The 24,829-nt window shown below is 42.4% G+C and overlaps 1 protein-coding gene across 2 annotated transcripts in view; it reads right to left on the minus strand.

Moving 5' to 3' along the window:
* Window positions 1-24,332, minus strand: part of Samtor (S-adenosylmethionine sensor upstream of TORC1) — an 82,995-nt gene extending 58,663 nt beyond the window's left edge. Inside the window, exon 1 of one of the 2 annotated variants that reach the window (XM_067082936.1) lies at window positions 16,229-24,332. In XM_067082936.1, the coding sequence (XP_066939037.1) occupies window positions 16,229-16,294 (66 nt within the window). In that variant the 5' untranslated portion in view covers window positions 16,295-24,332. The remainder of the gene's footprint in view (window positions 1-16,228) is intronic. The other variant, XM_067082935.1, reaches the window with a different exon arrangement.
* Between the last annotated feature and the right edge of the window lie 497 nt (window positions 24,333-24,829).

Here is a 24,829-nt window from a genome sequence, read left to right on the forward strand (position 1 = left end):
GTCCAAGTGGATAGCCACTGTTTTCCCGGACACCTCTGATGCAAATGCTGGCAATCCCCAGTGAATTGCCAACAATTCCTTTACACTGATATGCCATCTCTTTTGCTCTGAAGTCCAAAGGCCTGCAACTTCCTTGTCTCCCAGGAGGGTTCCCCAACCTAGGTCTGATGCATCTGAATAAAACACTAGGTCGGGGCTCAGAGGAAGGAGCGACTTCCCTCAAGAGAGCTTGTCTCTTGATTTCCACCAAACAAGGTCCTCTTTTATTTCCTTCATTATTGGAAAAATGAAAGAGTTCATGCATTTCTTTCTGTTCTGACTGATTCTCAGAAAGAACTGCAAGTTTCTCATGTGTAGCCTTCCCAGGGATACGAGCTGTTCCATGGATGAGGGGGGTCCCAAACAGGCTCATCCAGATGTTTGCAGAACAGGACTGAAGGGAGAGAAATTTGCCTACCTTCTGAGAAGGAGTCAGTTGAGATTTTGGAAAGTTTATCAAGGGGCCCAAATCCTGGGCGAGAAGAAGGGTCTTGTGAAGGTCCTCCACACACTTGTCCTTCGACTGGGAGCGAATGAGCCATTCCTTGAGATACAGCGAAATATTGACCCCATCAAATGTAACCATTTTGCTAATGGAGCTAAGATTCATGTGAACACCTGCGGAGCCATGGACTAGCTGAAGCAAAGGGCTCTGAATACCTTGTTCTGGAACACAAACCTTAAAAATCTCCTTGAGTCCTGATGAACTGGGACCAAGTAGGCGTCTTTCATGTCTATCGAAATCATCCAGTCTTTTAGGCGAATGGATGCAAGGACGGACTGGGTTTTTTCCATTTTGAATCTTGTTTTCCGTACGTACAAATTCAGGGCACTCGCATCCAGAACTGACCTCCAGCGCCACCCCCCCCCCCCGCCACAACCCTCCGAGACCTTGGGGATTACAAACAGCCGATTGTAGAACCCTGGAGAGGAGGTGTCCTCAACTAACTCTATTGCTACTTTTCGAGGAGTGCTGACACTTCTTGGGAGAGGACTGAAAACCTCTCGAAGGCTACAGAGTAGGCTGTCAACAAGATGGGCTTGTTGGTTAAAGGAAGTTTCCGCAGAAATGGGATTGAATAATCTTCTCTCAAGACTTGCATAATCCAGCTCTCTGCTCCTTTCGCTTCCCAATGCTCCCAAAAGTGGAGGAGTCTTGCTCCCACAGGTGTGTGGAGGACTAGATACTCACTCACATGCAGGTGGTTTACTGGAGGACTTTTTGATTGTTCGAGGGATGAAACAGGGGCGTGCGTGAAGTCTAGGAAGCCTCTTTCTGCCCTTTCCATGAAAGGGCTGAAGTTGAACAGGAGAAACTGTCCTTGAGCTGAAGGCCAGTCTCTCTCTAGGGTGCCTTGCAGACTGCGCAAGGTCCTGAGTGGACTTTTTTGCAGATCAGAAGCAATCTGCAGAACAGTAGCCTGAGGGAATAGGTGTTTCTGGTCAAGCGGAGAGAAGAGGAGCGTGGACTTCTGAGGAAGGGTCACTCCCTTCATGGTGTAGGAACACCAAATCTCCCTTTTCTTGAGAATACCCATCGCAAACAGCGAGGAACACTCAAGCAAACTGTCTCTAATACCTTTACCCAGGCATGAGATGACCCCTAAAAAGTCTGAAGAGAACTTCCAGAATATGTGGGCAATCCTTTATTTTATGGGCAAGTGCTCCTACCGCCCAGTCTAAAAAGCTGAGCACTTCAAAGACCTTAAAAAGATGCTTGATACGGTGGTCCTATTCCAAGGTCGAGAACAAAATCTTTGCTGAATTAAAAGCTGACCTTCTGGAGGAGTCTATCAACCCAGAGAAGTCTCCCTGGGAGGAGGCAGAAGCTCCCAGGGATGGGGCATCTCCAGTTGCATAAGATAAGTATCTTCTCTGCAACAATCTACATGGTGAACAACTATAAGAGGGTCTTCCCTGCTCTCTCTTGTTCGAGAGCCAGCTTTCCATTTCATGTAGAGCCTTCTTAGGTGAAGAGGACAATACCATTTTAGGAAGCCTCCAAGGAGGAGTTGTCTGGTTGTCCATTAAGTAAGTCGAAGCAGTGACGCTGGAGCTGCAGGCGAGAAGAAATCTGGAAACGTTGCCAGCAGGAACCCAAGCAAGGAGGCATACACCGAAGGAGGGGTAACAGGATCCACATCTTCTTCCTCCTCAGAAGAAATGGGAGACAGCTCCGCAATAGGCTGAGGAGTAGAGGGCACCTTCTTGATTACACCCAGGAATTATCCAACTGCCGTTGGATCAACTGGAATGAAGGATCCACTACTGAGGAAGCCTGTTGTGCTGCAAAGAACGAAGACAGAGATGTGGCTGAGAGCTAAATTGCAACTGCGGGAGCAGGAGTTGGCAGCCCTGAAGAAGGGATGGGCACTTAAGAAGGCTCAGAAGAAATTGGGTGCTCAGAAGCGGAAATGGACTTGGGCAGCGATAGACTGTCTTGCTGCAAATGGCAGACAGGCGCTAACAGGTGCTCGGGGGCCAACCGGTGCTCGGGAGTAAACAGGCACTCGGGGACCAGCGGGAGCTCGTGAGGTAACGGGAGCTCAGGAGCTAATGGGCGCTCAGGAGCCAGCGGCCGCATAGAAGACGATGGGTGCTGGGTAAGAGCCACAAAACTAGGAGCAGAATGTTCAACAGACATTGAAGTTCTGGCGCCACTGGGCGCATTGACGCCAAAGATGATCCAGCTAACGCTGACTGCTCAGGAGCTACAGGTACAGAAGCTGGGCACATGGGCGCTAGTGAGCACTCCAAAACCACTACATGCCCAGGCGAACTCTCCGATACTAAAGATGGGAGCTTGGGAGCTTAGCAGAAGACAAGGTCCTAGAAGTGGAAGAGCGTTTACGAACAGTTGCGTGCTTAGTAGATGGAAACTGTCCCACTAACTCCGGGTGATCCTGGGAGAAACGTTCCGGACTGTCACAAAAACTACAGGACAGAAGTCACTCTGGAGAAGTTTCTTTAACCTTATTAACAGGGACTGAAGGAGGCTGAGACAATCCCAGGGCACACCTTTTCAGAGGGAGACTCTCATTGAAAACGCCATTGGCGCCTAGGACTGCTGGAAACACTAGATGAAAGACGATCCACTTCCATGGAGAGGCGCTCCGTCGTAACCTGGGATGCGGCAACAGGTCCGACTGAGGGGTGGCTGCCTGTGGGCAGACCCCACAGACCTCCTTTGGTCTACCAGTTTGGCTCCTCTCAGGTTTAGGGGAGTTTGCCAGAGACCTTTGCCTAGGAGAATCGGCGGGACAGACAGCCACCTTCTCCACTAACACTTCACCAGCACTTTTCATGCTCACTTTGTCCATCAGGACTTTCACTGAAGCACCTAACTTCTTGATTGTATTAACCAATAACCCAAACTTGAGGTTAATTCTAGACTCAAGGCTAGTAATGGGGTCAGGATCAGGAGTATGGGAACCAGGGTGTGGAGTGGTTGGCACAGACTGAGAAGAGAGATCAAGTGGAACAATAATCAGAATTATTGTCATTAAAAGACTTTGCAGATACCTGACTATCTAAAATCTTATTACTAGCTCTTGCTACTGCCTTCCTCTTTTTGTCCCTGTCTAATATGGTCAAATGACTATTCAAAGTCATCCACATTTTACTATCCCATGAAACACATTCTTCACAAGTCAATTCAGGAGAACATATTTGACCCCTACAAGTCGTGCAAAGTGTATGTGGGTCATAGCAGGCTTTAGTCAGTTGAGTATTGCAGCCTTTACTGCAATACCTAAAACTGAGAACCCGAATCAGACATTGCCGACAAGTCGCGAGTCAAAAAGCCTAAAGGTAGTTAATATTCAGAAAGAAAAAGCCAATATCAATAACAGTCTGATGAAAAACGCTTGACATTATCTAACTGCGCCGAAAAGGCGACCATAAAGAGAATACTTCACAAATGATTCCAACAAGATCAAAAGAGAAGAGAAAATTCAAAAAATCCACTCTTGCCAGTCACTGTTAACAGAAACTAATAGCTATGTAATTACTTGGTAAGTAGCTTATAAAAAATTGAAGTTTTCATAATAAAACTAATATTGTAATACTTACCTGAACACCTGAATTCACCCTTAATCCCACTAGCCTGAACAACTCTCAACTACCCATCTCACTATAGTGGGAATTTTAACAGCCAGCGTTACCATTGCTGCAGGTAAAATCTTGTCACTTGAGCTACCATAACAAACGGTTGGCAACGCTGACACAGGTGTGCGCTGACACGCCCCATTTTTGTCAACTGCTTTATTCAAGGTCAAAATTGATGTGGGGAAAGGAGGGTGGGAATCATTCAGGTGTTCAGGTAAGTATTACAATATTAGTTTTATTATGAAAACTTCATATTGCAATACACTCCCTGAACACCTGAATTAGCCCGATTAACAACATTTAGACGAGGAGAGATCAATTCTATTGCAAGCCCCTTTGACAACCGCAGAGATGGTAGCTCACCAATCTGCTCTGTATAAGATATCCCTTTCGTCATACACTCGCCATATCAATCAATGGTTTCAGTGAAGAGACATGGAAAGTGCTTTGATCGAGTCAGGTCAGTACTCTCAGCTAGGATACCTATCTAGTTAAACACTCGCCTTATCAATCGTTGCTTTTGGTGATGAGACATGATGGAGAGTACTTTGATCGCCCGTCATGTCTGTACTGTCTCAGTCCGTCGACCTCTCATGTGGTTCTTCAGAACCTCTCATGTATGGAGGAGTATGGTGACCTCCCATGTGGCTATTCATAGCCTCTCATGTATGGAGGGAAATAAAGCAGTGTGCCGAGCAGATGATCCTCAGGATAAGGTCCGACGATCGACGAGCGAAAAAGTATCTCGGTGCCGACGAAATAGCCTAGCCTACTAGAGTACCCCCTTGGACTCTCGTAGGGAAACTATCAAAGACTAAGATACTTAAAACGTACTAAACCTAAGTTCATGTGATTATATCATCACTGTTGCCTAAGAATTCTAAAGACTAAAAGGAATTCCTCTATCTGGTTAACCTAAGAATCTCTTCACTATGCGAATACCGCATCAGCTAAATAAACGCCCCTAGATAATAGACTTCGCAGCTAACGTGGACTAAGAGAATAAATCTCCGCACTAAGCAAATAACACAGCTAAATGAACGCAACCTATATAATAGACTTCGCCGCTACACGTACAAAATAGTGCAACATCTCAGAGTCATTGGTGTTGCTACTGTTGTTACTACTACAACTATAAACTGAAGTTTGATGTTCGACGCGTGTTCTCACATTCAATCAGTTTGTGGACAATGAAGCCCCACCCACAAAGTCAGGTTCGAACAGACTTTCTTCAAACCGTTTGACAAATGTGTTCGACAACCAAATACCCCATTCACATGTTCGAACATCACTTCAAACACAGGTCTGTTGAACCGCGTTCGATGAACCGTTTGACTGTGTAAACCCCCCGAGAATAACCCTCCAAACCTCTGCATTAATACCCTCTCAGCTAAATGAACGCACCCTACATAATAGACTTCCCCACTAAACGTTGTGAGGCTAATCGAACATCTCTAATTAAAATGAGTAAACAAGGAGACGGACTTCCAAGTAGCTGCTTCCAGAATAGATGGCAGTAAATAATTCCTGGGAAAAGGAAGATGAATTGGACATACTCCGAATACTGTGCGGTCAGGAAAATATAGAGCTGAAGACGACGAAGAACAACCCTGAGAAGCCTGGGAAATCTCGTCCCTCCAAAAGTAACTAATACATTCTCTGACAGTGGACGGGAAGGATTCGCGGAGAGACAAGTGTGTGTGGAAAGACTTTAATGCTCCCACCGGACATAAAGGTATCTCCGCTGGATCACCAGTAATGAACACTTGCAGATAAAGAACTTAAAACAAACGAGGCAGAGTTTTAACCTCCGACTCTGTCTTCGCCGCAAATTCCGGAAGACAGACAAATATGTATCATTCTCGCACAGGAACCCAACCTAGAAACTGCCTGAAGCTCGCCCAACCCTTTAGCTGAAGCTAAAGCCGTAAGAAAAGGCAAAATCTTAGTGTCTTAGCGTTATAGCTTCAATAGGTTCAAAGGCAGGGAAAAGCAAGATAAATATTGAAATACTTCCAATAAGTCCCACGAAGGGGGCCCGAGTCGGCAAAACAGGACGTTCAATCTTAAAAGAACTTAATCATCGACTATCTTACTACTTGAAACTTCAGGAATGTGGAAACTAAATATACCGCTAATCGTTGAGCGGTAGTCAGCAATAGCCAAACACAAAAGACTCTTGACTTTCCGGAGGAATAAAAGAAAATCCGCTATTTTGGCTATGGAAGGTCTTGAGATACAATGACCTTCCTTACGACACTAACTTCTATACCATTTCTAATTAGGCACAGTTTTAGGGAGTCCGGACTGTTTAGCAGCTCTCTCTACAGTTGTCCTGCAACTAGGTCCAGCACGCGAGGGTTTGGATAATAATAGATAGAATGCGGTCGTCTGAGAAGAAGTTTCGCATTGATAGGGACAACGGAACTTCCATAGGGAGCTCTAGGAGTTCCGGAAACCAAGCGTGTTATGGCGAGCAGGGAGCTATTAGAGTCAAGGTCGTCTTGACACTCTCCCGCAATTTCCATATTACCTGATTAATGAGACCAGATGGAGGAAAGGCATACACTAGCATGTGATTCCAACTTGTAACGTCACCTTGGTGACTATTGAAATGGGGACACCATTTAGAGAGAAATAATCCGGAAGATGATGGTTTAATCATGTCGCGAATAAGTCGACAGTTGCTGGCCACTTCCGGAGAACCCGACATATTACTTCCAGAGTCAAAGTCCTCTCTCCCCCACAATACCTGAACGGGAGCGACCTAGCGAATCTGCCCGTACTTTGAGACTCCCGATATAAATTGGGGAAGAGGAGACACTTTCGTTCTTCGCACCCTCTCAGGACTATGTGCTATAGTAGTATTGAGTTCTATTGAGCCTGTTCCCCTCCGAGTTCCTCAGATACGGCACGGCAATTACGCTGTCGCTAAACATAGCCACTACTCTGTAGCGCACTAAGACTGAGAACAACTGAGGGCTTCCTTTACAGCACTGATTTTCCCGAAGATTTATTGACTACTCTCGTTCCGAGGCCTGGATTCCTCCAAGGTTGTTTCACAACCTTGATATAGGCATCTGTGTACAGATGAACGTCAGGAAGAGGGGAGTTGATAGACCTTTCCCCTGTCAGATGCACTTCTGACAACTACAAACGATCCAACAGGCAAGAATCGCTTTCGACTATAACTGCGTTCTCATTGTGGAAGTCCCTAAGAGGCTTCTCCGAGCTGGTACTGGCCGTTCCCTGCTGGAAGGGAACCCTTCTATCTGTGAAGGACTGATTGGACTCTCTCTAGGGTTGTGAAAACCCTCAGAGGAATTGAGAGAATCCGCTTACCTGAATATGTTAAGAATTCCATAGAATTCCCTCGCTCTTACTAGCTCCTCTGGAGAGGAGGCCAGTTAAACGATCGTCTAGATACTTCAACACTGTATCGTCTAGATACTTCAACACACTGTACCGTCTAGATACTTCAACACACTGTACCGTCTAGATACTTCAACACACTGTACCGTCTAGATACTTCAACACACTGTATCGTCTAGATACTTCAACACACTGTATCGTCTAGATACTTCAACACTCTGTATCGTCTAGATACTTCAACACTCTGTATCGTCTACAGTAGATACTTCAACACACTGTATTGTCTACAGTAGATACTTCAACACACTGTATCGTCTACAGTAGATACTTCAACACACTGTATCGTCTACAGTAGATACTTCAACACACTGTATCGTCTACAGTAGATACTTCAAAACACTGTCTTGTCTAGATACTTCAAAACACTGTATCGTCTAGATACTTCAACACTCTGTATCCTCAACGATGCATAATTGCCGACCGGAGACATGAGTTAGAAGAAACCATGTTCGTCATACTGGCTACGTCATCATCCTTGAACAAGAATTACCTAAGGCTAATGGTGTTCTAAGCAATCCCTCTTATGAATGTCTGAATACTGAGGGGGAAGATGACCAAGATAGAAATTGCGACTTTCCTGCTCCAAACGTCGTAGATGAAGCCAAAGCTTTCGCCTGGTGAGCCAGACCCCTCGAGATAAATTTATTAGGCTGCCAACAGCCACGGATCCGAAGGGACATAGCCATCACTCTTTAGAACCCACATTACAATAACTTGACCGCATCCAGCAAGATGTTCTAAGCAATCCCTGCTGCGCACCCGCACCTAATTGGGTACCCGGAGCTGAATCCGCATTGTTGGACCCGCCGGAAAGAGAAGGCTGAACCGATAAAAACCCGGAGCCGATTCCCCATTATTACCAAGGGGAAGATGAGTGAGAGTAGCCAAACCAACAATGTTAAATCTTGGGGAAGGATAAGCAAACGAAACCGCTGCAGAGGGACGGAAGAAGATGAAGGAGGGAGAATGAAAGAGGCAGAAGCTAGCCTGAGTTACCGCCGCGGAAAATGCACGCGATGAAAGCCGCGGACCGCTTCAAGAAGGTACCGCAGGCTCTGCCAAAACCGCAGAGCGCAAACCCGAACTGGACTCGAAGGGAAAACCCTGTGAAATACCCGATACTATTGGAACAGCTGCATGAAGCGGAAACAAGGGGTTGCACATACCCGAAGGGATGGAGCAAGAGACCCCTGCGGCCAAAATCTGCCAAAGCAGGGTTTTCGCCTGTCCGGAAGCTCCTCCTACCAGAGAAGACTGTACTAAGGAAGGAAAAGGCGGGAGGCATAGGAATAGCAGACGCATAAAAAAGTTACCTGAGAGGAGGAAAACCAAAATCGAAGAAGGAGGGAAAACGGAAGATGCGGAAGCCGCAGGAAAGACCAGAGCAGAAAAAGAAAGGGCCGAAGAGGAGACTGAAAAGGGAGTAACAGAGAATGTGGGAGCAGGAGATGAAGTGACAGATAACGAAGAATAAAACTTAGAACAAAAAGGAAAGAAGGTACACTGAATCTGGCCCCCCTCAATAATCCTGAAAAAATATCCCACATGAATTCTGGACACTACTGTGTCACATACTCTCTAATGTTAGAGAAAACATTCAGGAAAAAATATAACCTCTCGCCATAGGTCTATACCCGTCGAAAAACCCCGCCATCCGTCTTATAACCCGCCACATCCAATTGCAGGTCCCGCAAATTACTTTAGAAGCCAAAAGGACACACCATAATCCGCCTTACTAGATGGAGGAGTAGAAAATACAGGGAAGGGGGAAACTACAGTAGGAGATTTAGAAGACAGTAGGAAGTGAGTTAGAAGCGAAAGCAGAAGGGTTCTGCCCCACCGTAACTGAAACATTGACTTGAGATTGAGCCAGATCGAAAGAAGAGATGGAGAAACTCTTGTCAGAGCACAAAAACCGCTCAAACCCGAAACCGGAACCCGTTCAGGAGAACGACACTGCACCGTTAATACCTTCTTACTACCAAACCCAAACCTATCCTCCTTTATCACACCTAGATCTTGATCCTAACATTATCAACATTAAATTTATCAATACTACAAGGGGGTTGGGGCGGGGGGGGGGGGGAATCCTTCACTGCCTGCTCCGCGCCGAGAGAGCCGGCAGACCCTACCCACTCGGAGGCTTGCGGTTCTGCCATTACCCTCAGCACCTGTTAGGGCTGGTTCTGGAACAGGCAGGGGAGCTGAAAAGGAAGAAGAATTAGACATCCTAATACTACTATTACCCCTATCTGAGAAATGTTGAAGAAGACTAGCTATTGAATTTTCCTTACTAATTGCAATCCTATCCTCTATCTGTTTGACTACCATTGAACTCGCTAAATCCATCAACTGATCTGTAGCAGAAGTCTGAGACACTTGAGGCAACGAGAATCTGATCGACGTCTGCCGCCGTTACTAGCCAAAGACTTGCGATGACGAATGTAATCATCCCTCTCGTGCCTTCCAATGGGAACATTCATCGCAATGAGTCTGGACATCACATTTAACTTTCCTACATACCTGACGGAATGTCTATCGTGTCTCAAGATACTCATCCGTCTTTGCAGGAAGAAGAAGCGATGAGCGTAAGCGTCCACCGTTGTAGACAATCGAGGCTGACGTCGAAGCCGATGGCGCGGTAGTAGAAGGTGAAAAGTCCGTGATGCTCAATCGAGACCGGGAACCAGCGAGCCCAAACCCAAAAGACGTTCCACGTCGAAGATATCCAGAAAATCCAGGAGAAAATCCGTTAAATACAATCCAGGTCTTCACCACTAGTCCAAAATGCAAAGAGAAGTCGGGCAATAGGATTAAAACCTCGCACTGCAGAAGGAAACAACCTTCCAGCACCGCGAACAAAAAGCAATTGACGAAAATGGGGCGTGTCAGCTCACACCTGTGTCAGCGTTGCCAACCGTTTGTTATGGTAGCTCAAGTGACAAGATTTTACCTGCAGCGTTGGTAACGCTGGCTGTTAAAATTCCCACTATAGTGGGTTGGGTAGTTGAGAGTTGTTCGGGCTAGTGGGATTAAGGGCTAATTCAGGTGTTCAGGGGGTGTATTGCAATATAAGAAGTTTGCCCCTGTCCTGGGCGCAGTACCGACACAACACCAGATAACAGTGCTGATACTTACACCAGAAGATTAAAAACACCATCACCCAACCATTAAAAGACCTGGAGGGTGTCCAGTACTGAGTATCCCCCCGGCTCCCCTAAACTCAACACCAGATTCCAAGATGATGAGAAACCCAGGTGTGGAGAACTCCAGTCAGTTCAGACTCAGACTGTGTAGGAACAAATGACAAGTTTATAATGTAATTGGTATTTTTCCTAACTATACAAACCTGAGGTCCTTTACAGTTATATGCCCACCTGATGCCACCCCTAAATCTGATACCTGGGCCAAAAGGCAAACTGGAATGTTGACACCCAGGCAGGCGGGGCTTCCACCTACCGGACGGTAGTTACCTGCCTAACCACCATGTTCGAAAGTTTAACGGCCGTTTCAGCTTTGGTGAAAGTAATTCCTTATGTAAAGGATCTCAGGTTTGTATAGTTAGGAAAAATACAAATTACTTTAAAAATCTGTCATTTTAACCTATAGAATGGAAACTCAACCTAACCTTAACACTATAGTTCATCAAAACTTATCCTAACTTTATGCTTAATACTATAGTTTTCCACCAACTATCAAAAGAACCTTAACCTAATTATTTACCTTAACCTACAGAACTGTAACTTAAGCTACTTTAGCAGCCTTAATACTACAATGGTCACCAAAAAAGAACCCTAACTTAATTCAAGAACCCTAATCTAACTCATTAACCTTAATTTAGAATCCTCTCAACTATCAAAAGAACCCCAATACTACAGTTTTCCCCCAACTATGGTCTGAGACTTCTTCAAATTGGAAGTTAGCTTGCTCAACATCAACCAGTATTATTTGGTCAATACCCTTCTTCCTATTGGAGAGATCAACACCCAGTTTTGTTCCTATCCAACTGCTGTTGAACTTTCATTGCTGCAAGCATCGTATATTGCGGAACGGGAAGAAGAGTGGCCTGACCAAGTGGTTTTTGTTTCTGCTATCTGGCAGCTTCGTGTTCTCTCCCTACAGTCCTTATCACGTTTATGGGAATGATTGATAGGAGTCTGTGTGATGAGGAGGATAAACAGTGGTGGAATTGGACAAGAGTGAGAATGAATTGCTAACAACAGAGGATGTCGAGGAGATGCAGAAGTGCTTGATAGTGAGTAGAAGAGGTGTATTAGAGAGGGAGTGCCTGGAAGAAGATGGGATTTGTTCTTGAGTAAATGGATGTGGTTTGCCAAGAGATTTATGTTGTGTGAAGGAGTGGTGTACTTTTGCAAGAGTGAGGATGGGAGAGTTGCTGTATGTTCCAGTGTTCTCAATGAGTGGAGCAGTGGGGATGTGTATGTTAGTCCATAAGAAATATGGACATATGGGGAAGTTTAAGTTAGTCAACTGTATGAAAGAGCAAACACTTTCCCCGTATTTAAGGAAAATTTGTAAGGATGTGGAGGTGACGTGTGAAGAATGTCAGAAGGGAAAATATTAGAGTGTATGCAAGCCCACCAGTTTTGAAGTTGAATATGAAAGAGCTGTTTGAGTTAGAAGCAACTGATTGTGTAACTTTGCCAGTAACTGCAAGAGGAAATGTAGGAGTGGTTGTTATGGTCGATCGTAAGAGTAAGTTTGTAAGTTGTGCAGCAGTGACAAATAAAACTAGTGAGAATGTTGCAAGAGTACTCAGTGTGGTCTTGTTGCCTGTGTGTATGAGGAAGCCAGTAAGAACAAAGTGATGATGTCCAGATTTTGTTGGTAGACCATTTGAGCAAATGTTGAGAGAGTGGGGTATCGAGCATGTAGTAACAACTCCATGCATGCCAAGTGCAAGAGGGTTGGCGGAACAAACCATAAGGACTCTGAGTGAGAAGTTACGAATGTTGACTGATAGAGAGAATGAATGGGATTTGTTGTTAGGAAGAGTGGTAGCAATTTATAATGGGTCAGTAACGTAAAAGCACTGGCATGCCTCCAAGTGAGTATGTGATGAATTATGACAGTTATGTGACAGCAAGGTTTGATTTGAGTGAAGAAGAGCAGGATGTGTGGAGACAAGCGAATGAAAGGTTTGAGAGTTTCAGAGTAGGTGATAAGGTGCTGAAGAAAGTGGTTGAGAAAGGAAGAGTGATATTAAGATGAGGGAGAAATATGAAGGCCCATATGTAGTGAAAACAGTGTGGTCAAATGGACTGAGTTGTGTTAGAAGGTAAGAATGAAGAAGGAAATGTGAAGGTAATAAGAGCACACACTTGAGAAGATGGCGAGAACCACCGAAATACCTAACTGAGCATCCCATTACGCAGTTGTTAAGGAGGAAAAGGAAAAGGAGAGTGAAGAAACAGAAGATATAAATTGGGGATATAAACAGCTAGTGTTGGTGGCACATAAGAGAAGGTCTAAAAGGAGTAGAAAGAGTAAGGGTATGTTAAATAGGTTGCTTGGAGGGAGTACACGTGATGGATTGGTTAATTCTGAGGGGTTTGAGAAGTCAGTAAGCACAAGGAGTGAAAATACCCTTGCGGTGCTGTTTGGTGGTAGTGCGGATGAGGGTGAAATTAATTTTGATAGATTTGAGCAGTGTGGAAGGAGTGAATTTGGAGAGTACGTGTGTGTGTGTTTCCTTTAAGTGAAAGTGTTGAAAGAGTAAGTGTGGAGTGAGTGGGAGTGATAAAGAGTTAGCAGTACTAAGGAGTGTGAGTGGGGGAGTTTTGGATGACTAGTGAGTCAGAGTCTAGCAGAATTAAGTGAGAGTACAGAAGAGATGAAAGAAGCCATGTCAGCTGTTAGTAAGGTTGGAACAGACATAAGTCTCCAGAGTTAGAATGAGGTTGGTGTGAATGGTTCGGAACCAAGGCTGGGTGAGTTTAGTGCAGTTGGAGTAGAGGTGAGTGAAGAAGTGGTGAATGAGAGGCCATGGAGCCGAAGTCAAGGTCCAGTTGCGGAGTATGAATGGGTAGTGAGAAAGGGGTTTTAAAAAAAAAAACAATAAGATTTCCTTTATTTTAGTAAGGGAGAGAGTGGTGATAGTATGGAAAATGGGTTTGTGTGACTGAATTTTTTATTTTTGCTGTTGTTTTTCTGTTATGTGTGTTTTGTTGTGAATATTAATGTAAATGTTTTTCTTTTTTTATTTGCAGTTTGCCTGAGTGGGTTAGCATAGAGTGAGGACCTCCCCTTCACCTAACCTAATAAGAAGAAAGAACTCAAGGAAAAGAGACAATTAGAAGAGCACCTGAAAACAGAGGAAAGGATAAGGCAGAGAAGTGATAAGGTACATAGGGAGAGAATGTGAAGCTGCCAGATTGCAGAAACAAAAACTACTTGGTCAGACCACTCTTCTTCCCGTTCCTCCATATATGACGCTAAATCCTAAAAGGTGCTGATCTCGACACGCAGCAAAGAAAGTTCAACAGCAGTTGGAAAGGAACAAAACTAAGTGTTGATCTCTCCAATAGGGAGAAAGATATCAATGAAATAATACTGGTTGGTATTGAGCACGCTAACTCCCAATCGACGAAATAATACTAGTTGATGTTGAGCAAGCTGACTTCCAATCTGAATAAATCTCAAAGACCACAGTTGGGGGAAAACTGTAGTATTGGGGTTCTTTCGCTTGTTGTGGGAGGATTCTAAATTAAGGCTGATGAGTTATAGATTAGGGTTCTTGAATTAGGTTAGGGCTCCTTTAGGTCATTGTAGTATTAACACTGATAAAGTAGCTTAAGTTACAGTTCTGTAGGTTAAGGTAATTAATTAGGTTAAGGTTCTTTTGATAGTTAGAGGGAAAACTATAGTATAAAGACTAAATTTAGGATAAGTTTTGATGAACTATAGTGTTAAGGTTAGGTTAAGTTAAGGTTCTGTCGGTTACAGTAATAAATAGGTTAAGGAAAGTCAGTTTCATTTAATAATCTCCAAATCTGTTCCCACCATATTAAATTAATTGTGTACTAAACAAAAGGCCCCTACAAGGTCAAGTGGTGGGGTTCAGTAGAAGGCAAGCCCACCAAGTCAGCAAAGAACCCAGCACCCAAGATTAGGTTAGGTGAGGTTAAGAGGCATCCATGTAACTGTCCTTGCTACACTACGCTTTAAAAATTTTTTGACTGATTATGTTATCTAAATAACATACATTAAGTAAACCACTGGCAACAGAAAACAAATTAGCCTATACACTAATATCAAATCTGGTAAAATAATTTTAAAACTTTAAGGAAACCATATTTAACATCTCTACTGGATTATAGGACTAAAAATAATGTTTTTCTTTTAATACCCGTTCTTGACAGTGGAGTTTTTTGCTTTGCTCTTAATTCTTCTAATACTGCAAATTTACTGTTCCCAAGATATCTTTCTTGGAATTTCAACTTCCACGCTCATGGCCCTGGTACTAAACATGGCTTTCATATGAGTGGGCTGGTATTAAATAAAAATTTTTACAATACTGTATTCACCATAAAGATTGCATGCACCAATGGTTATAGGTTATTACCCTTACAGTAGTGCAATTTTTGCCTTGCAACTCAGCTAATGATAATGGTTACCAAAATGGCATCCATGCCTGTTAACACTTCTGAAATTTGTTTGGTAAGCAAATAAGTATTTTTACAGCCTGTGGACCCCACTCTTAAACCCAGCAATTGGTAAAACTTGAAACGACCACTGCACCCTTCTAGGTTCGGCAATTTCCAGTTTATGTGCAAAATGGGCACCATGTTTAATAGCAGCCCCTTGGGGATGAACGTAAAACATGAAGCAATGACAGTAAATACCATAAAAATAAACAAAAGACATAAACGTAAAGGAGAACACGGAGGTAAATATTCTGGTCAGCGACTGGCAGGAACCAGGCCACAGTAGTAGTTTCAAGTTTTACCCAACAATTGAGGGGACCGCAGTGGGACAGTGGCGTTTTTAAGGGGGGAAAACACAAAAGTGAAATACAATGTCACTGATCTCGTTGAGTTTTCATTCAGATTAAGGTAAGTTTATGGAATGTTTGATACAACTTTAGTTGCTTGGCCTGATTCCCACCAGTCGTCGACTGGGGCAGGTTCCTCGTACATATATAGATGTAACCTTACCCACAATGCCACGTCCCGACCTAACCAGATCTTACCTACCTAACCTAACTTAGGTCGATGTACCCTGACATGGCTGGAGGGGGTTTGCCCACCCCTGAACCCCTCCCTAAAAAGGCCATAACCTGTCCCAGTAGGCGACTGGCAAGAATCAGGCCACGCAAAGAAAGTAAGGTTTTACAGAATGTTTTCAAATTAATATCCTGCACGAGAGTAACCACCCTGTACCAGGTCAGGTAAGGTGAGGTGTGGTTGGTTGGGTCATTTGCTACCGAAACAAACGTCAGAAACGTTCAAAGCACACGTTAAAATATAGGTAAACGATATTTCCAAGTCCAACGTGTAATAATGGTTTATATTGATATAAAATACTATGCTGATATCTTTGGAAGTCAGTAACGGGTAGCTTTACAAGTCTGGTGTAAAAGGTCAACTCCCTCTAAGGCTACACTTGGAAGTTTCAATTCGTGTCTTACCTTGTCTGTAGCGCTTCCGTAACTTTTTATGGGTTCGTTTGATGACCTCTGCCAAACGTTTCCCATCTTTGTTCATCGTGTCACGATAAAAACCCTGGTCTTTTATCTACTCAATGGTTTTTCGGTGCTTCCATCAATTTGAGGAATGGAAGCTAAGGGATAGTAGTAGTAATCTTAGAATGTTTCTTTAAAAGGGCTCTCTTGCTCGTTCTGTTTTTGTCTTCGGTATTGCTGTCTAAGCTTATCCCTAAGGTACCTTAACGTTTTCTTTTAATCCTATCCTGTTCTCATTTTCATTTCTAGATATATCTGTGAACCGTAAGACGTTATTTAACAGTTACTTGTCTCGTCTTTACGTGGCTGCTGCATGAATCTGAGCCCGTTCCTGTTATTGGGGTACACGGGGTAGGCCTACTAAATTAAGACATGCTCTAATTTTTCAGTCACCATCACAATATAAACTTCAAGTTCCTTATCTCTAATATTTTCCTGTCATTTAGCTCTATCTTGTCCATTCTGGCATTGTCATCAGTATAGGTTTTCGGGGTTAACGTGCTAGTTGCTTCTGTTTCTCTTTAATTTCTCTAGGTCTTCGGAGTTGACTTCATCTATTTCTCTTTTTTATAGTTATTTTTTCCAAATCTCCTCTCGTTTCTCTCAATTGATTTGCTTTTACCCGCTTACTTATGCTTGAATTTTAATTCAACTCTGTAAGCAATTTTAATATTAAAGTCCAAAGCGCTTTCTTGTTTTCTTAATGGTAGGCTATACGGTTATCTCATGGAGGAACTTATCGTTTGTTACTGTAAGGGGCATGCTTCAGACAGAGGACTGTTAACTTTTTTCTCCTAGGGTCCCACCCCACCGATGGCGCACTGCGCGAATCGCAAACTCATATACATAATAATGCAAACATTCTTCTTTAATATCTCTTGAACGACTTGATACTTTCAGTCCTCCTGATATCGAGTGGAAGCTTATTGTATATTCTTGGAGCAGCAAATTTAAAGGCAACTTGGCTCGAATAACTCGAGTCCATCTTTTCCTTTTATAACACCATATATTACATTAATCTACCTTTAATAGTAAGCCAGTGCAACTCAAACAATACCAGCGTAATCCTGTCACGTGGTGTACTATCTCTATTAGTCTTGCCGCTCTATTTAGTATATTTTTCAAAGTTACATCTTAGGCAGATTATGACAGATGAATTTGTAAGAGTCCACTGCTTATAAAATCAGATTCTTTGATTTTCCACCATTCTTAAGGTTAAATTCCAGAATTCGCAGGGCAGATGATTGATAGTCACATGTTACTTCCAAGACACCTTTATTCAGACTACCTATGAAGTGACAAAGAAATTCTTCAAAGTTAACAATCACACAACATACAAGGGTTCTTTAAGTAGAGAATCTACAATGTGAAATACTTTGAGCAACCACTAGATGGCGCCACGCACCAAAAACTGATTTCCTTTACACCTTTAAGTAACACTGGTTACCTAGCCTAAGCACTGAGTACAATTAAACAATAATATCATCCCAACAATGAACGCTCATCGAGATATTTTCTAACAAAAGCAATATCTCTAAGATGATGCCCAGTAACCCTGACAACATTGATTTGAGCCTGGCCGATTTGAGCACTAAGAGAAATTTTTTATCAGACTAGCGGCACTCCAGTCACGTACTTTGTCACCCGAAAGTCACCAAGAATTTTTAAGTAATTTTTCCTTCCTACTAACATAATAACAGATTTATTTTATTTTATTTCAACAGCTGAAAAGTTATCCTTCCTTAACACTGATGAGAACATCATTTATTGTCTCATTTGTATCTTCGATATCATGTAAAAATAAAACTTGGTGTCATTTGCACATAGCTTAAACTTTACCCCATTAGCTTTTTACTATGTTTGACGATCCAGTGGTGCAAATATATAAAATTGGACCTAGTACACTTCCTTATGGTATTCCTCTTCTCAATGTTTCATAGGGTGCGTATGAGTTCCCAGTCTGTACACACTATTTTCTATCACACAGGTAGTCTTTCAAATACTTAAAAGCTTCTTAACTAATACTATCTGACTGTAAATCATTCAGAAGTAGTTTGTGAACAACCGTATCAAAAGCAGCACTGCGATTGAGCAACAACAAAATACCACACTTGCCTTCATCCATCATTTCTAATAGATCATTTACAACAGAGCATACAGCAGCTTCTGTAGAATATAATTGTCTGTCAGGTAAAGCACGTATCCTTTCCAGGTGGCCATTTAGTTGCTTAAGAATTTTATACATTCTAATATTTGGACATGAAAGATAAATCCGAAACTGGCCTATATGAACTTAAACTTTGATGATCAAGTGTCCCTTTCAAGACTGGTTAAACAATGGCCACTTTCTCAGGTGTAGGGAACTTGCTTTCAGAAATACTGACATTTATAACCTTCGCTGTTAGGTCAATGAAGTATGAACAAATTTCCACCCCAACCACTTCAGATATTGGCATCGGATCAGTTAGCTTGTTTTATTTGCTTTTTTCACAGTCCTGATAACACCATCATTATTTTCGCTATTAAATCTCGCTAGTCTGTCACTTGTTTGTAGTGTAGTATTTATCCGATTCGGCGTTTCAATAAAATTAATAATTACGATCTTGATTTTCTCACAAATTCAGAAAAATTATCAGCGAGTTCTTCATTACTGAAACTCTGGGGAAACCTTTGTTCCTTTATATGTCCAGTTAAGCTATCCAGAAGCCTTTGTAATATATTCATATCCATTTCTATTCCTCTGATTTTCTCATGATAACATTTAGCTTTTCTCCTCATTAGATAATTGTAATGTTTCTAACTTTTCTTTATTCTTCCCATGCACCTTCAGTGTTTAAGCTTCGTGGTTTGTCCTTTTTATGTCTTTTCTTCCTCTTTAGTCTCAGAATCTCACCATAAAACCAAGGTGGTCTCCCTTTGATTATGCACTTCTCTGTTAAAGGGTACATGTTATCATAGTCACTATGATTTTTGCGATTATAAACGCTTATGACAGTCACACAGCCTGCACTCAGTAGGTAAGGTTATCATGATCACAAGGAATATTAATATCTTCATTAGTCTCTGAATCACTTTATTAATAAAAATATGCAGAGAAAAGTTTGATCTATTCCTAAAACTTATTTTCTTTATCGCATTGCATTACAGTGCTGGTATTCTAAAAGATATTAACTTATATACTGGGGATGTGGCACACTTCTCCTCCACATTAACATCCATTATACTGTTTTTTTCCCTGAGTCACTTAACACAAGATCTAATGTGTGACCAGTCGAGTTTGTTGCACATTCAACATTATTAATCAAAGGATGTGATTCCAATGACTCATTCAAGGCAACTGTTATTTATGGCTTTCTGGATTGTCTGTCCACAGACGAAAGTCCCCACCGATATAGACTTTTGTAGCAATCATGTCCATCATTTCCAGAAATATGCCAAATTCCTCGATAAACACACATTTGATCATGGAGGTCTATAAACAACAATAAATCTTATCTAAGTATTTGAAGCTTACCTCCACACCATGCCCCCATGCAACTACTTCACATGGAGAGAGACCATATAGGGTATTTAAAGGTCAGCACAAATACTATTAAATAATAATTTCTCAAGTATCACATGAAATGGCAGATCTGGGTTACTATGAATAATTGGCACAGTGATAAAATGACTGACTATGATAATGACCAAAGTAGTACAGTACTATAAAACTACTACTGTATAGGAATTTATTCACCATAATCACCTAGATGAGAAGGCTTTCTAGAACACAATCAATGAAAATGTCTACCCTACTGTAGAAGATGAGATCAATCTTAAAATTTACCTTCCATGTTGTACGTTGCCAACTTCTCATAGGGCACTGAGAATTTGTCAACATAAGCACAATCTACTAATTAGTTAGGAAGGGTTCTAAGTGCCAGGTAGGTGGCAATGGAGCAAACATGCGTGACACAGCAACATTACTGATAGGATTGACAGAAGCACAGATGTGACTATATGTGGTGCACTAGGTGCTTAGCCGAGACTGCATTTCTTCATCTTTGCTAAATTCAAAATATGTTAAAAATGGACTGAGCTGACGAAAATAATGGTAGAACCACTGTGCATCCAAAGTGACACAATACTGGTATAAGAGCATAGTAATAGCTGACACTGACAAATATGACAAATTTTAAATCAATTTCTATTTTTCATAACTTACAAACTTTTGGTCTTAATGTAAGGGAGCAGCAGTGACCGTGATCCGCACTCTCGTTCACACGGCTGTGACTGAGTTTCATGTAACATGAGTCCTGCTTGGCCTCATAACAAATCACGACACCCATTGTGATAAATCTGGAAAAGTTAAACCTCATTTCCAGTCAAAGAATTCTTTACCTGGGCATGCTAATAAACATGACAGCAGCCAAGGTGTTCCCATCAAACCAAAGCCTAGAAAAGTTCAGGAACTTTGCCCATTCCTTCCTGTCCAAACAGAAGCAACCTGCTCGTCAGTGGCAGGTCATTCTAGGTTACCTGTCATCCTTGGAGAAAATAGCTCCTCGCGGTCGACTCCACATTCAGTCTCTCCAATGGAAACTAAAATAGTTTTGGTCCCCTTCAAGGGATTCTCCCTTGTTCCAAGTTCTTCTCTCAGCAGAAGTGAGGAAGGACTTAGCTTGGTGGCTGGATGACAAGAACCTGGTCATAGGAGTGCCCCTTCATTCTCCCCCTCCAGAGATTCTTCTGTTCTTGGATGCCTAGTATGAGGGTTGGGTGCCGGGCACACTTGGAAGATCTCCTAACAACAAGGGTGTGGGATCACCAAGATAAATAGCTTCATATCAACATCCTGGAGCTGAAAGCAGCCTTCCTAGCACTTCAGGAATTTCAAGAAAGGGTAACAGGGTTCTAATGTCCAACAACACTATAGTGGTAGCTTATGTCAACTAACAAGGGGGCGGTCTAGTGTCTTGTCAGCCTCACGACTTGACAGTACAATTGCACCCGTGGGCGGTCTCTCAGCCCATCCCAGGCAAGAGGAACGTGGTGGCAGACAAGTTGAGTTGTTGTGGTCAGGTTCTGGGAACAGAGTAGTCACTGCATCAGGAAGTGGAGGAAGGGCTTTTCCATCTATGGGGAAGGCCATCAGTAGACCTCTTTCAGCCAGACACAACAAAAACCTAGAGATATTTTGTTCAGTCGTTCTAGATCCCTGGGCCATGGCAGAGGACACCCTTCAACATCCCTGGGACGATCTGGACATCTACACCTTTCCCCCATTTTGCCTAATCCACCAAGCTATCAAAGTGATGATTTCTCAGAATCTCAGAATAAGCCTTGTAGCTGCCTTGCAGTCACACACAGAATGGTACCCTGATCTTCTAGCCTTGCTGACAGAAGCACCAAGAGAGATTCCCCCTTGGCACAACCTTCTATGCCAACTGCACACCGAGAGGTTTCACCAGTTGGTAGGGTCCCTACCTCTTCGTGGTTGGAGACTATCCAGTATCTCCTGCGAGCGAAAGGCTTCTCTTGCAGAGCAGCATCAGAAATGTCAGGTTATCTCAGGAAGTTGTCTACAGCCATGTACCAGGAAGAGTGGGCAGTCTACTGTGATTGGTGTCATCAACGGGGTTCCTCTCCAGTTGGAACTGCTATTCAACAAGTAGTGGACTTCCTCAATTTTCTTCATAGGGAGAAAGTGCAGACCTATTATCTTCATGGGAAATCTCTGATTCTTCACAACAAGCGTCCATGTCTTTAAATGAGACTCTTTTGCTTTGTAGTTCTTGAAAGAAATTATGCAATATGGTAAAATATATTGGTTTTCTTATGTGAACAGTGACTAGAGCATTCAATAGAATCCATTTACTTTTGGCTCAAATTCATAGCCATGCTGCATCGAAAAAACAAGGTTTGTTTTTCCACAAAAAGCTGAATACAGTAATATCTTTTAGACTCGTTTAGCAGAGCACAACCCCAATTGTGCAGCAATGATTGTGTACAAATCTATGTTGCAAAAAATATTTTTGGGATTTGTGTAAATTTATTTATGCATTCTTGCTTAAAAACAGGGAGGTTGCCATGAGCAAAGTGATAAAACATAGGGTTAGCTTATTCCTTGTGGATGCTAATAATGTGAGCTGAAAGATGGTACTGATCTTTATTTCAGCCTTCGAGGCATTCAAAACAAAGATCAAAGTAAAAAACATCTTCCCATGATGTCTCATAAGTTGCATAACTCTTGCATACTTTGCTGTAATGTTCACCTCGACAAAAGCAACACTGAGAGCTTTGGGGTATGGAGGGTATGATGATAAGACATGACTGTATGGCTTAACTAGATGACTAACCTGACAGTGAGGGTGAATGATTTGTAAGGTATGCATGATTCATAGGGCTTGGAGGATGCACATTGCTTGTGTGATGTATAATGTATGCAAGCTGTCTACTGTTGGTCTTCAGAGGTACAGTCAGTGATGAGTCATAACCAATACAGCTTGTGAACTGTTTCTTGCATTCAAGGATCTGTTATAAAAGCTGAAGCACTTCCAGTCATGAAGAGTTCCTCTGAAGATGAATCATGAGGCTCGTGACATACAGTGAACAAAACATGAACTGTGAGGCTGCCAATTGAAATGGACAAGGTACCTTACAAACAGTAGACCAAAAATGACTCACAACACTGCCAAACACAGTGGACAGAGATGAATCCTGAGGCTATTTGACAAGCAATAAACACAGACGTAAACAGAGGTTGTATGGCAAACAGTACACAAAGAGATGACTTGTGAGGCTACCTGACAGGAGGAACAGAGAAGTGAATCATGATGCTACCTAACAAAAAATGGACAAAGAGATTAATCATGAGGGTGGTGCCTGACACAGTTGGCAATAAGATGAATCAGATGGCTGCCTGGCAAACAGTGGACAAAGAGATGAATCATACGAATGTCTGCCAAACAGTAATAAATAGAAGATGAATAGTGAGTCTGACCTACAATGGATAAAGAGTTTAATCATGAATTCTGAGGTTGTTAACAAACACTGGACAAAGAAATGAATACAGGTAGACCATGGATTTTCCCACATCCTTCGTTCCTGGGCCATGAAGGATTTTCGAGTTTTCTGCACCAGCAGTGGTCCCCCTCTTGTCAACATACACTAAACAAATATTAAACATAAATTAAATAATTAAACGAATTACAGGTAGGCAGTCCCCGGTTTATGAGGTGGTTTCATTCCACTGGAGCGCCATAAGTCAGAAAACACTGTAACTAGGAACATCGTAATAAAAATTTGCAAAAATGAGAGAGAGAGAGAGAGAGAGACAAAATTAATAAGCAAATTTAACAACAAATTTATTACTATAATTACAAAGGGGGCCATCTTCCAAATAATTGCCATCTACTGTACTAGTTTCCAGCGTCTGTCCATGGCTATTTTTTATGCAAAATCGACCGCTATTGTACTGCCGTACTTGACTTGGGTATATTGTTTCCTCAATATTAGACCTATACAGGCAATCCCTGCTTATTGGCAGCATCAGTTAACGGCATTTCAGTTTTACACTTGGCTAATGGCATCGTTAACCAGATTTTTGGCACCATTAAGCAGTTTATCTGCATCAGTAGGCATTTTATCGGCATCAGTAGGTGGTTTATCGGCATCGGTAGGCAGCTTGTCACAGCGTCGGTAAATGATTTTCAGTGCAGGTAAGCAGTTTATCGGCGTCGGTAAGCGGTTTAATAGCACCAATCGGCGCTGACAGTGTCGTAAACAACATTTATTACTATAATTACTGTGATTTTCTGGTTATCGATGATTTTCAGTTATCAGCACTTGGCCGGGAATGGAACCCCCGCCTTTAACCAGGAACTGCCTGTATTGTGATTCAGCTAGACATTCACTCTTGATAATACTGTACAGTACAATATACGCTTATTTATAGCAAATCTTACCAAATCCTTTTTCTTAAGATTTACCAAAAATATAAGCAAAATTAGCAAATACTGTAACAATATTCGACAATCACTGCCAGCATTAACAAAGTAACAAACATAATGAGTGCTGGAACAATCAGCGCCATCTATTGGCCGCCCAGTAAACTAGTCTATCAGTGGCGGAAATTTTAAGGTTTTGATCGTAATTTTGCATGGATTAAAAGAGAGGTTCCAGGCCAGCAGCTACCGGAAAATCGATGGCCTACCTGTATAAGCCTTGAGGCTACCAGACTAAGAGTGAACACAAGATGAATCAGGAGCCTGTCTGACTAGCAGTACAAGATGATTCATGAGTTATGACAAAGATATGAATCATGGGGTGTCCTAACATATACCAAAAGAGGACTCACATGGCTGCCAGACAAAATGGACAAAGAGATGAATCAATCATGAAGCTGCCTGACAAACAATGGAAACAGAGATGAGCCATGAGATGTCAAACAGGAAGTAAAAACATGATGCATGAAGCTGCCAAACAAAATGGACTAAGGGATTAATCATGAGGCCTGCCTGATTATGCTTAAAAAAAGAAAGAGAGAGAGATGAATCATAAGGCTGC

The sequence above is a fragment of the Macrobrachium rosenbergii genome, chromosome 40 (genome assembly GCF_040412425.1).
Source record: "Macrobrachium rosenbergii isolate ZJJX-2024 chromosome 40, ASM4041242v1, whole genome shotgun sequence".
Lineage (NCBI taxonomy): Eukaryota > Metazoa > Arthropoda > Malacostraca > Decapoda > Palaemonidae > Macrobrachium > Macrobrachium rosenbergii.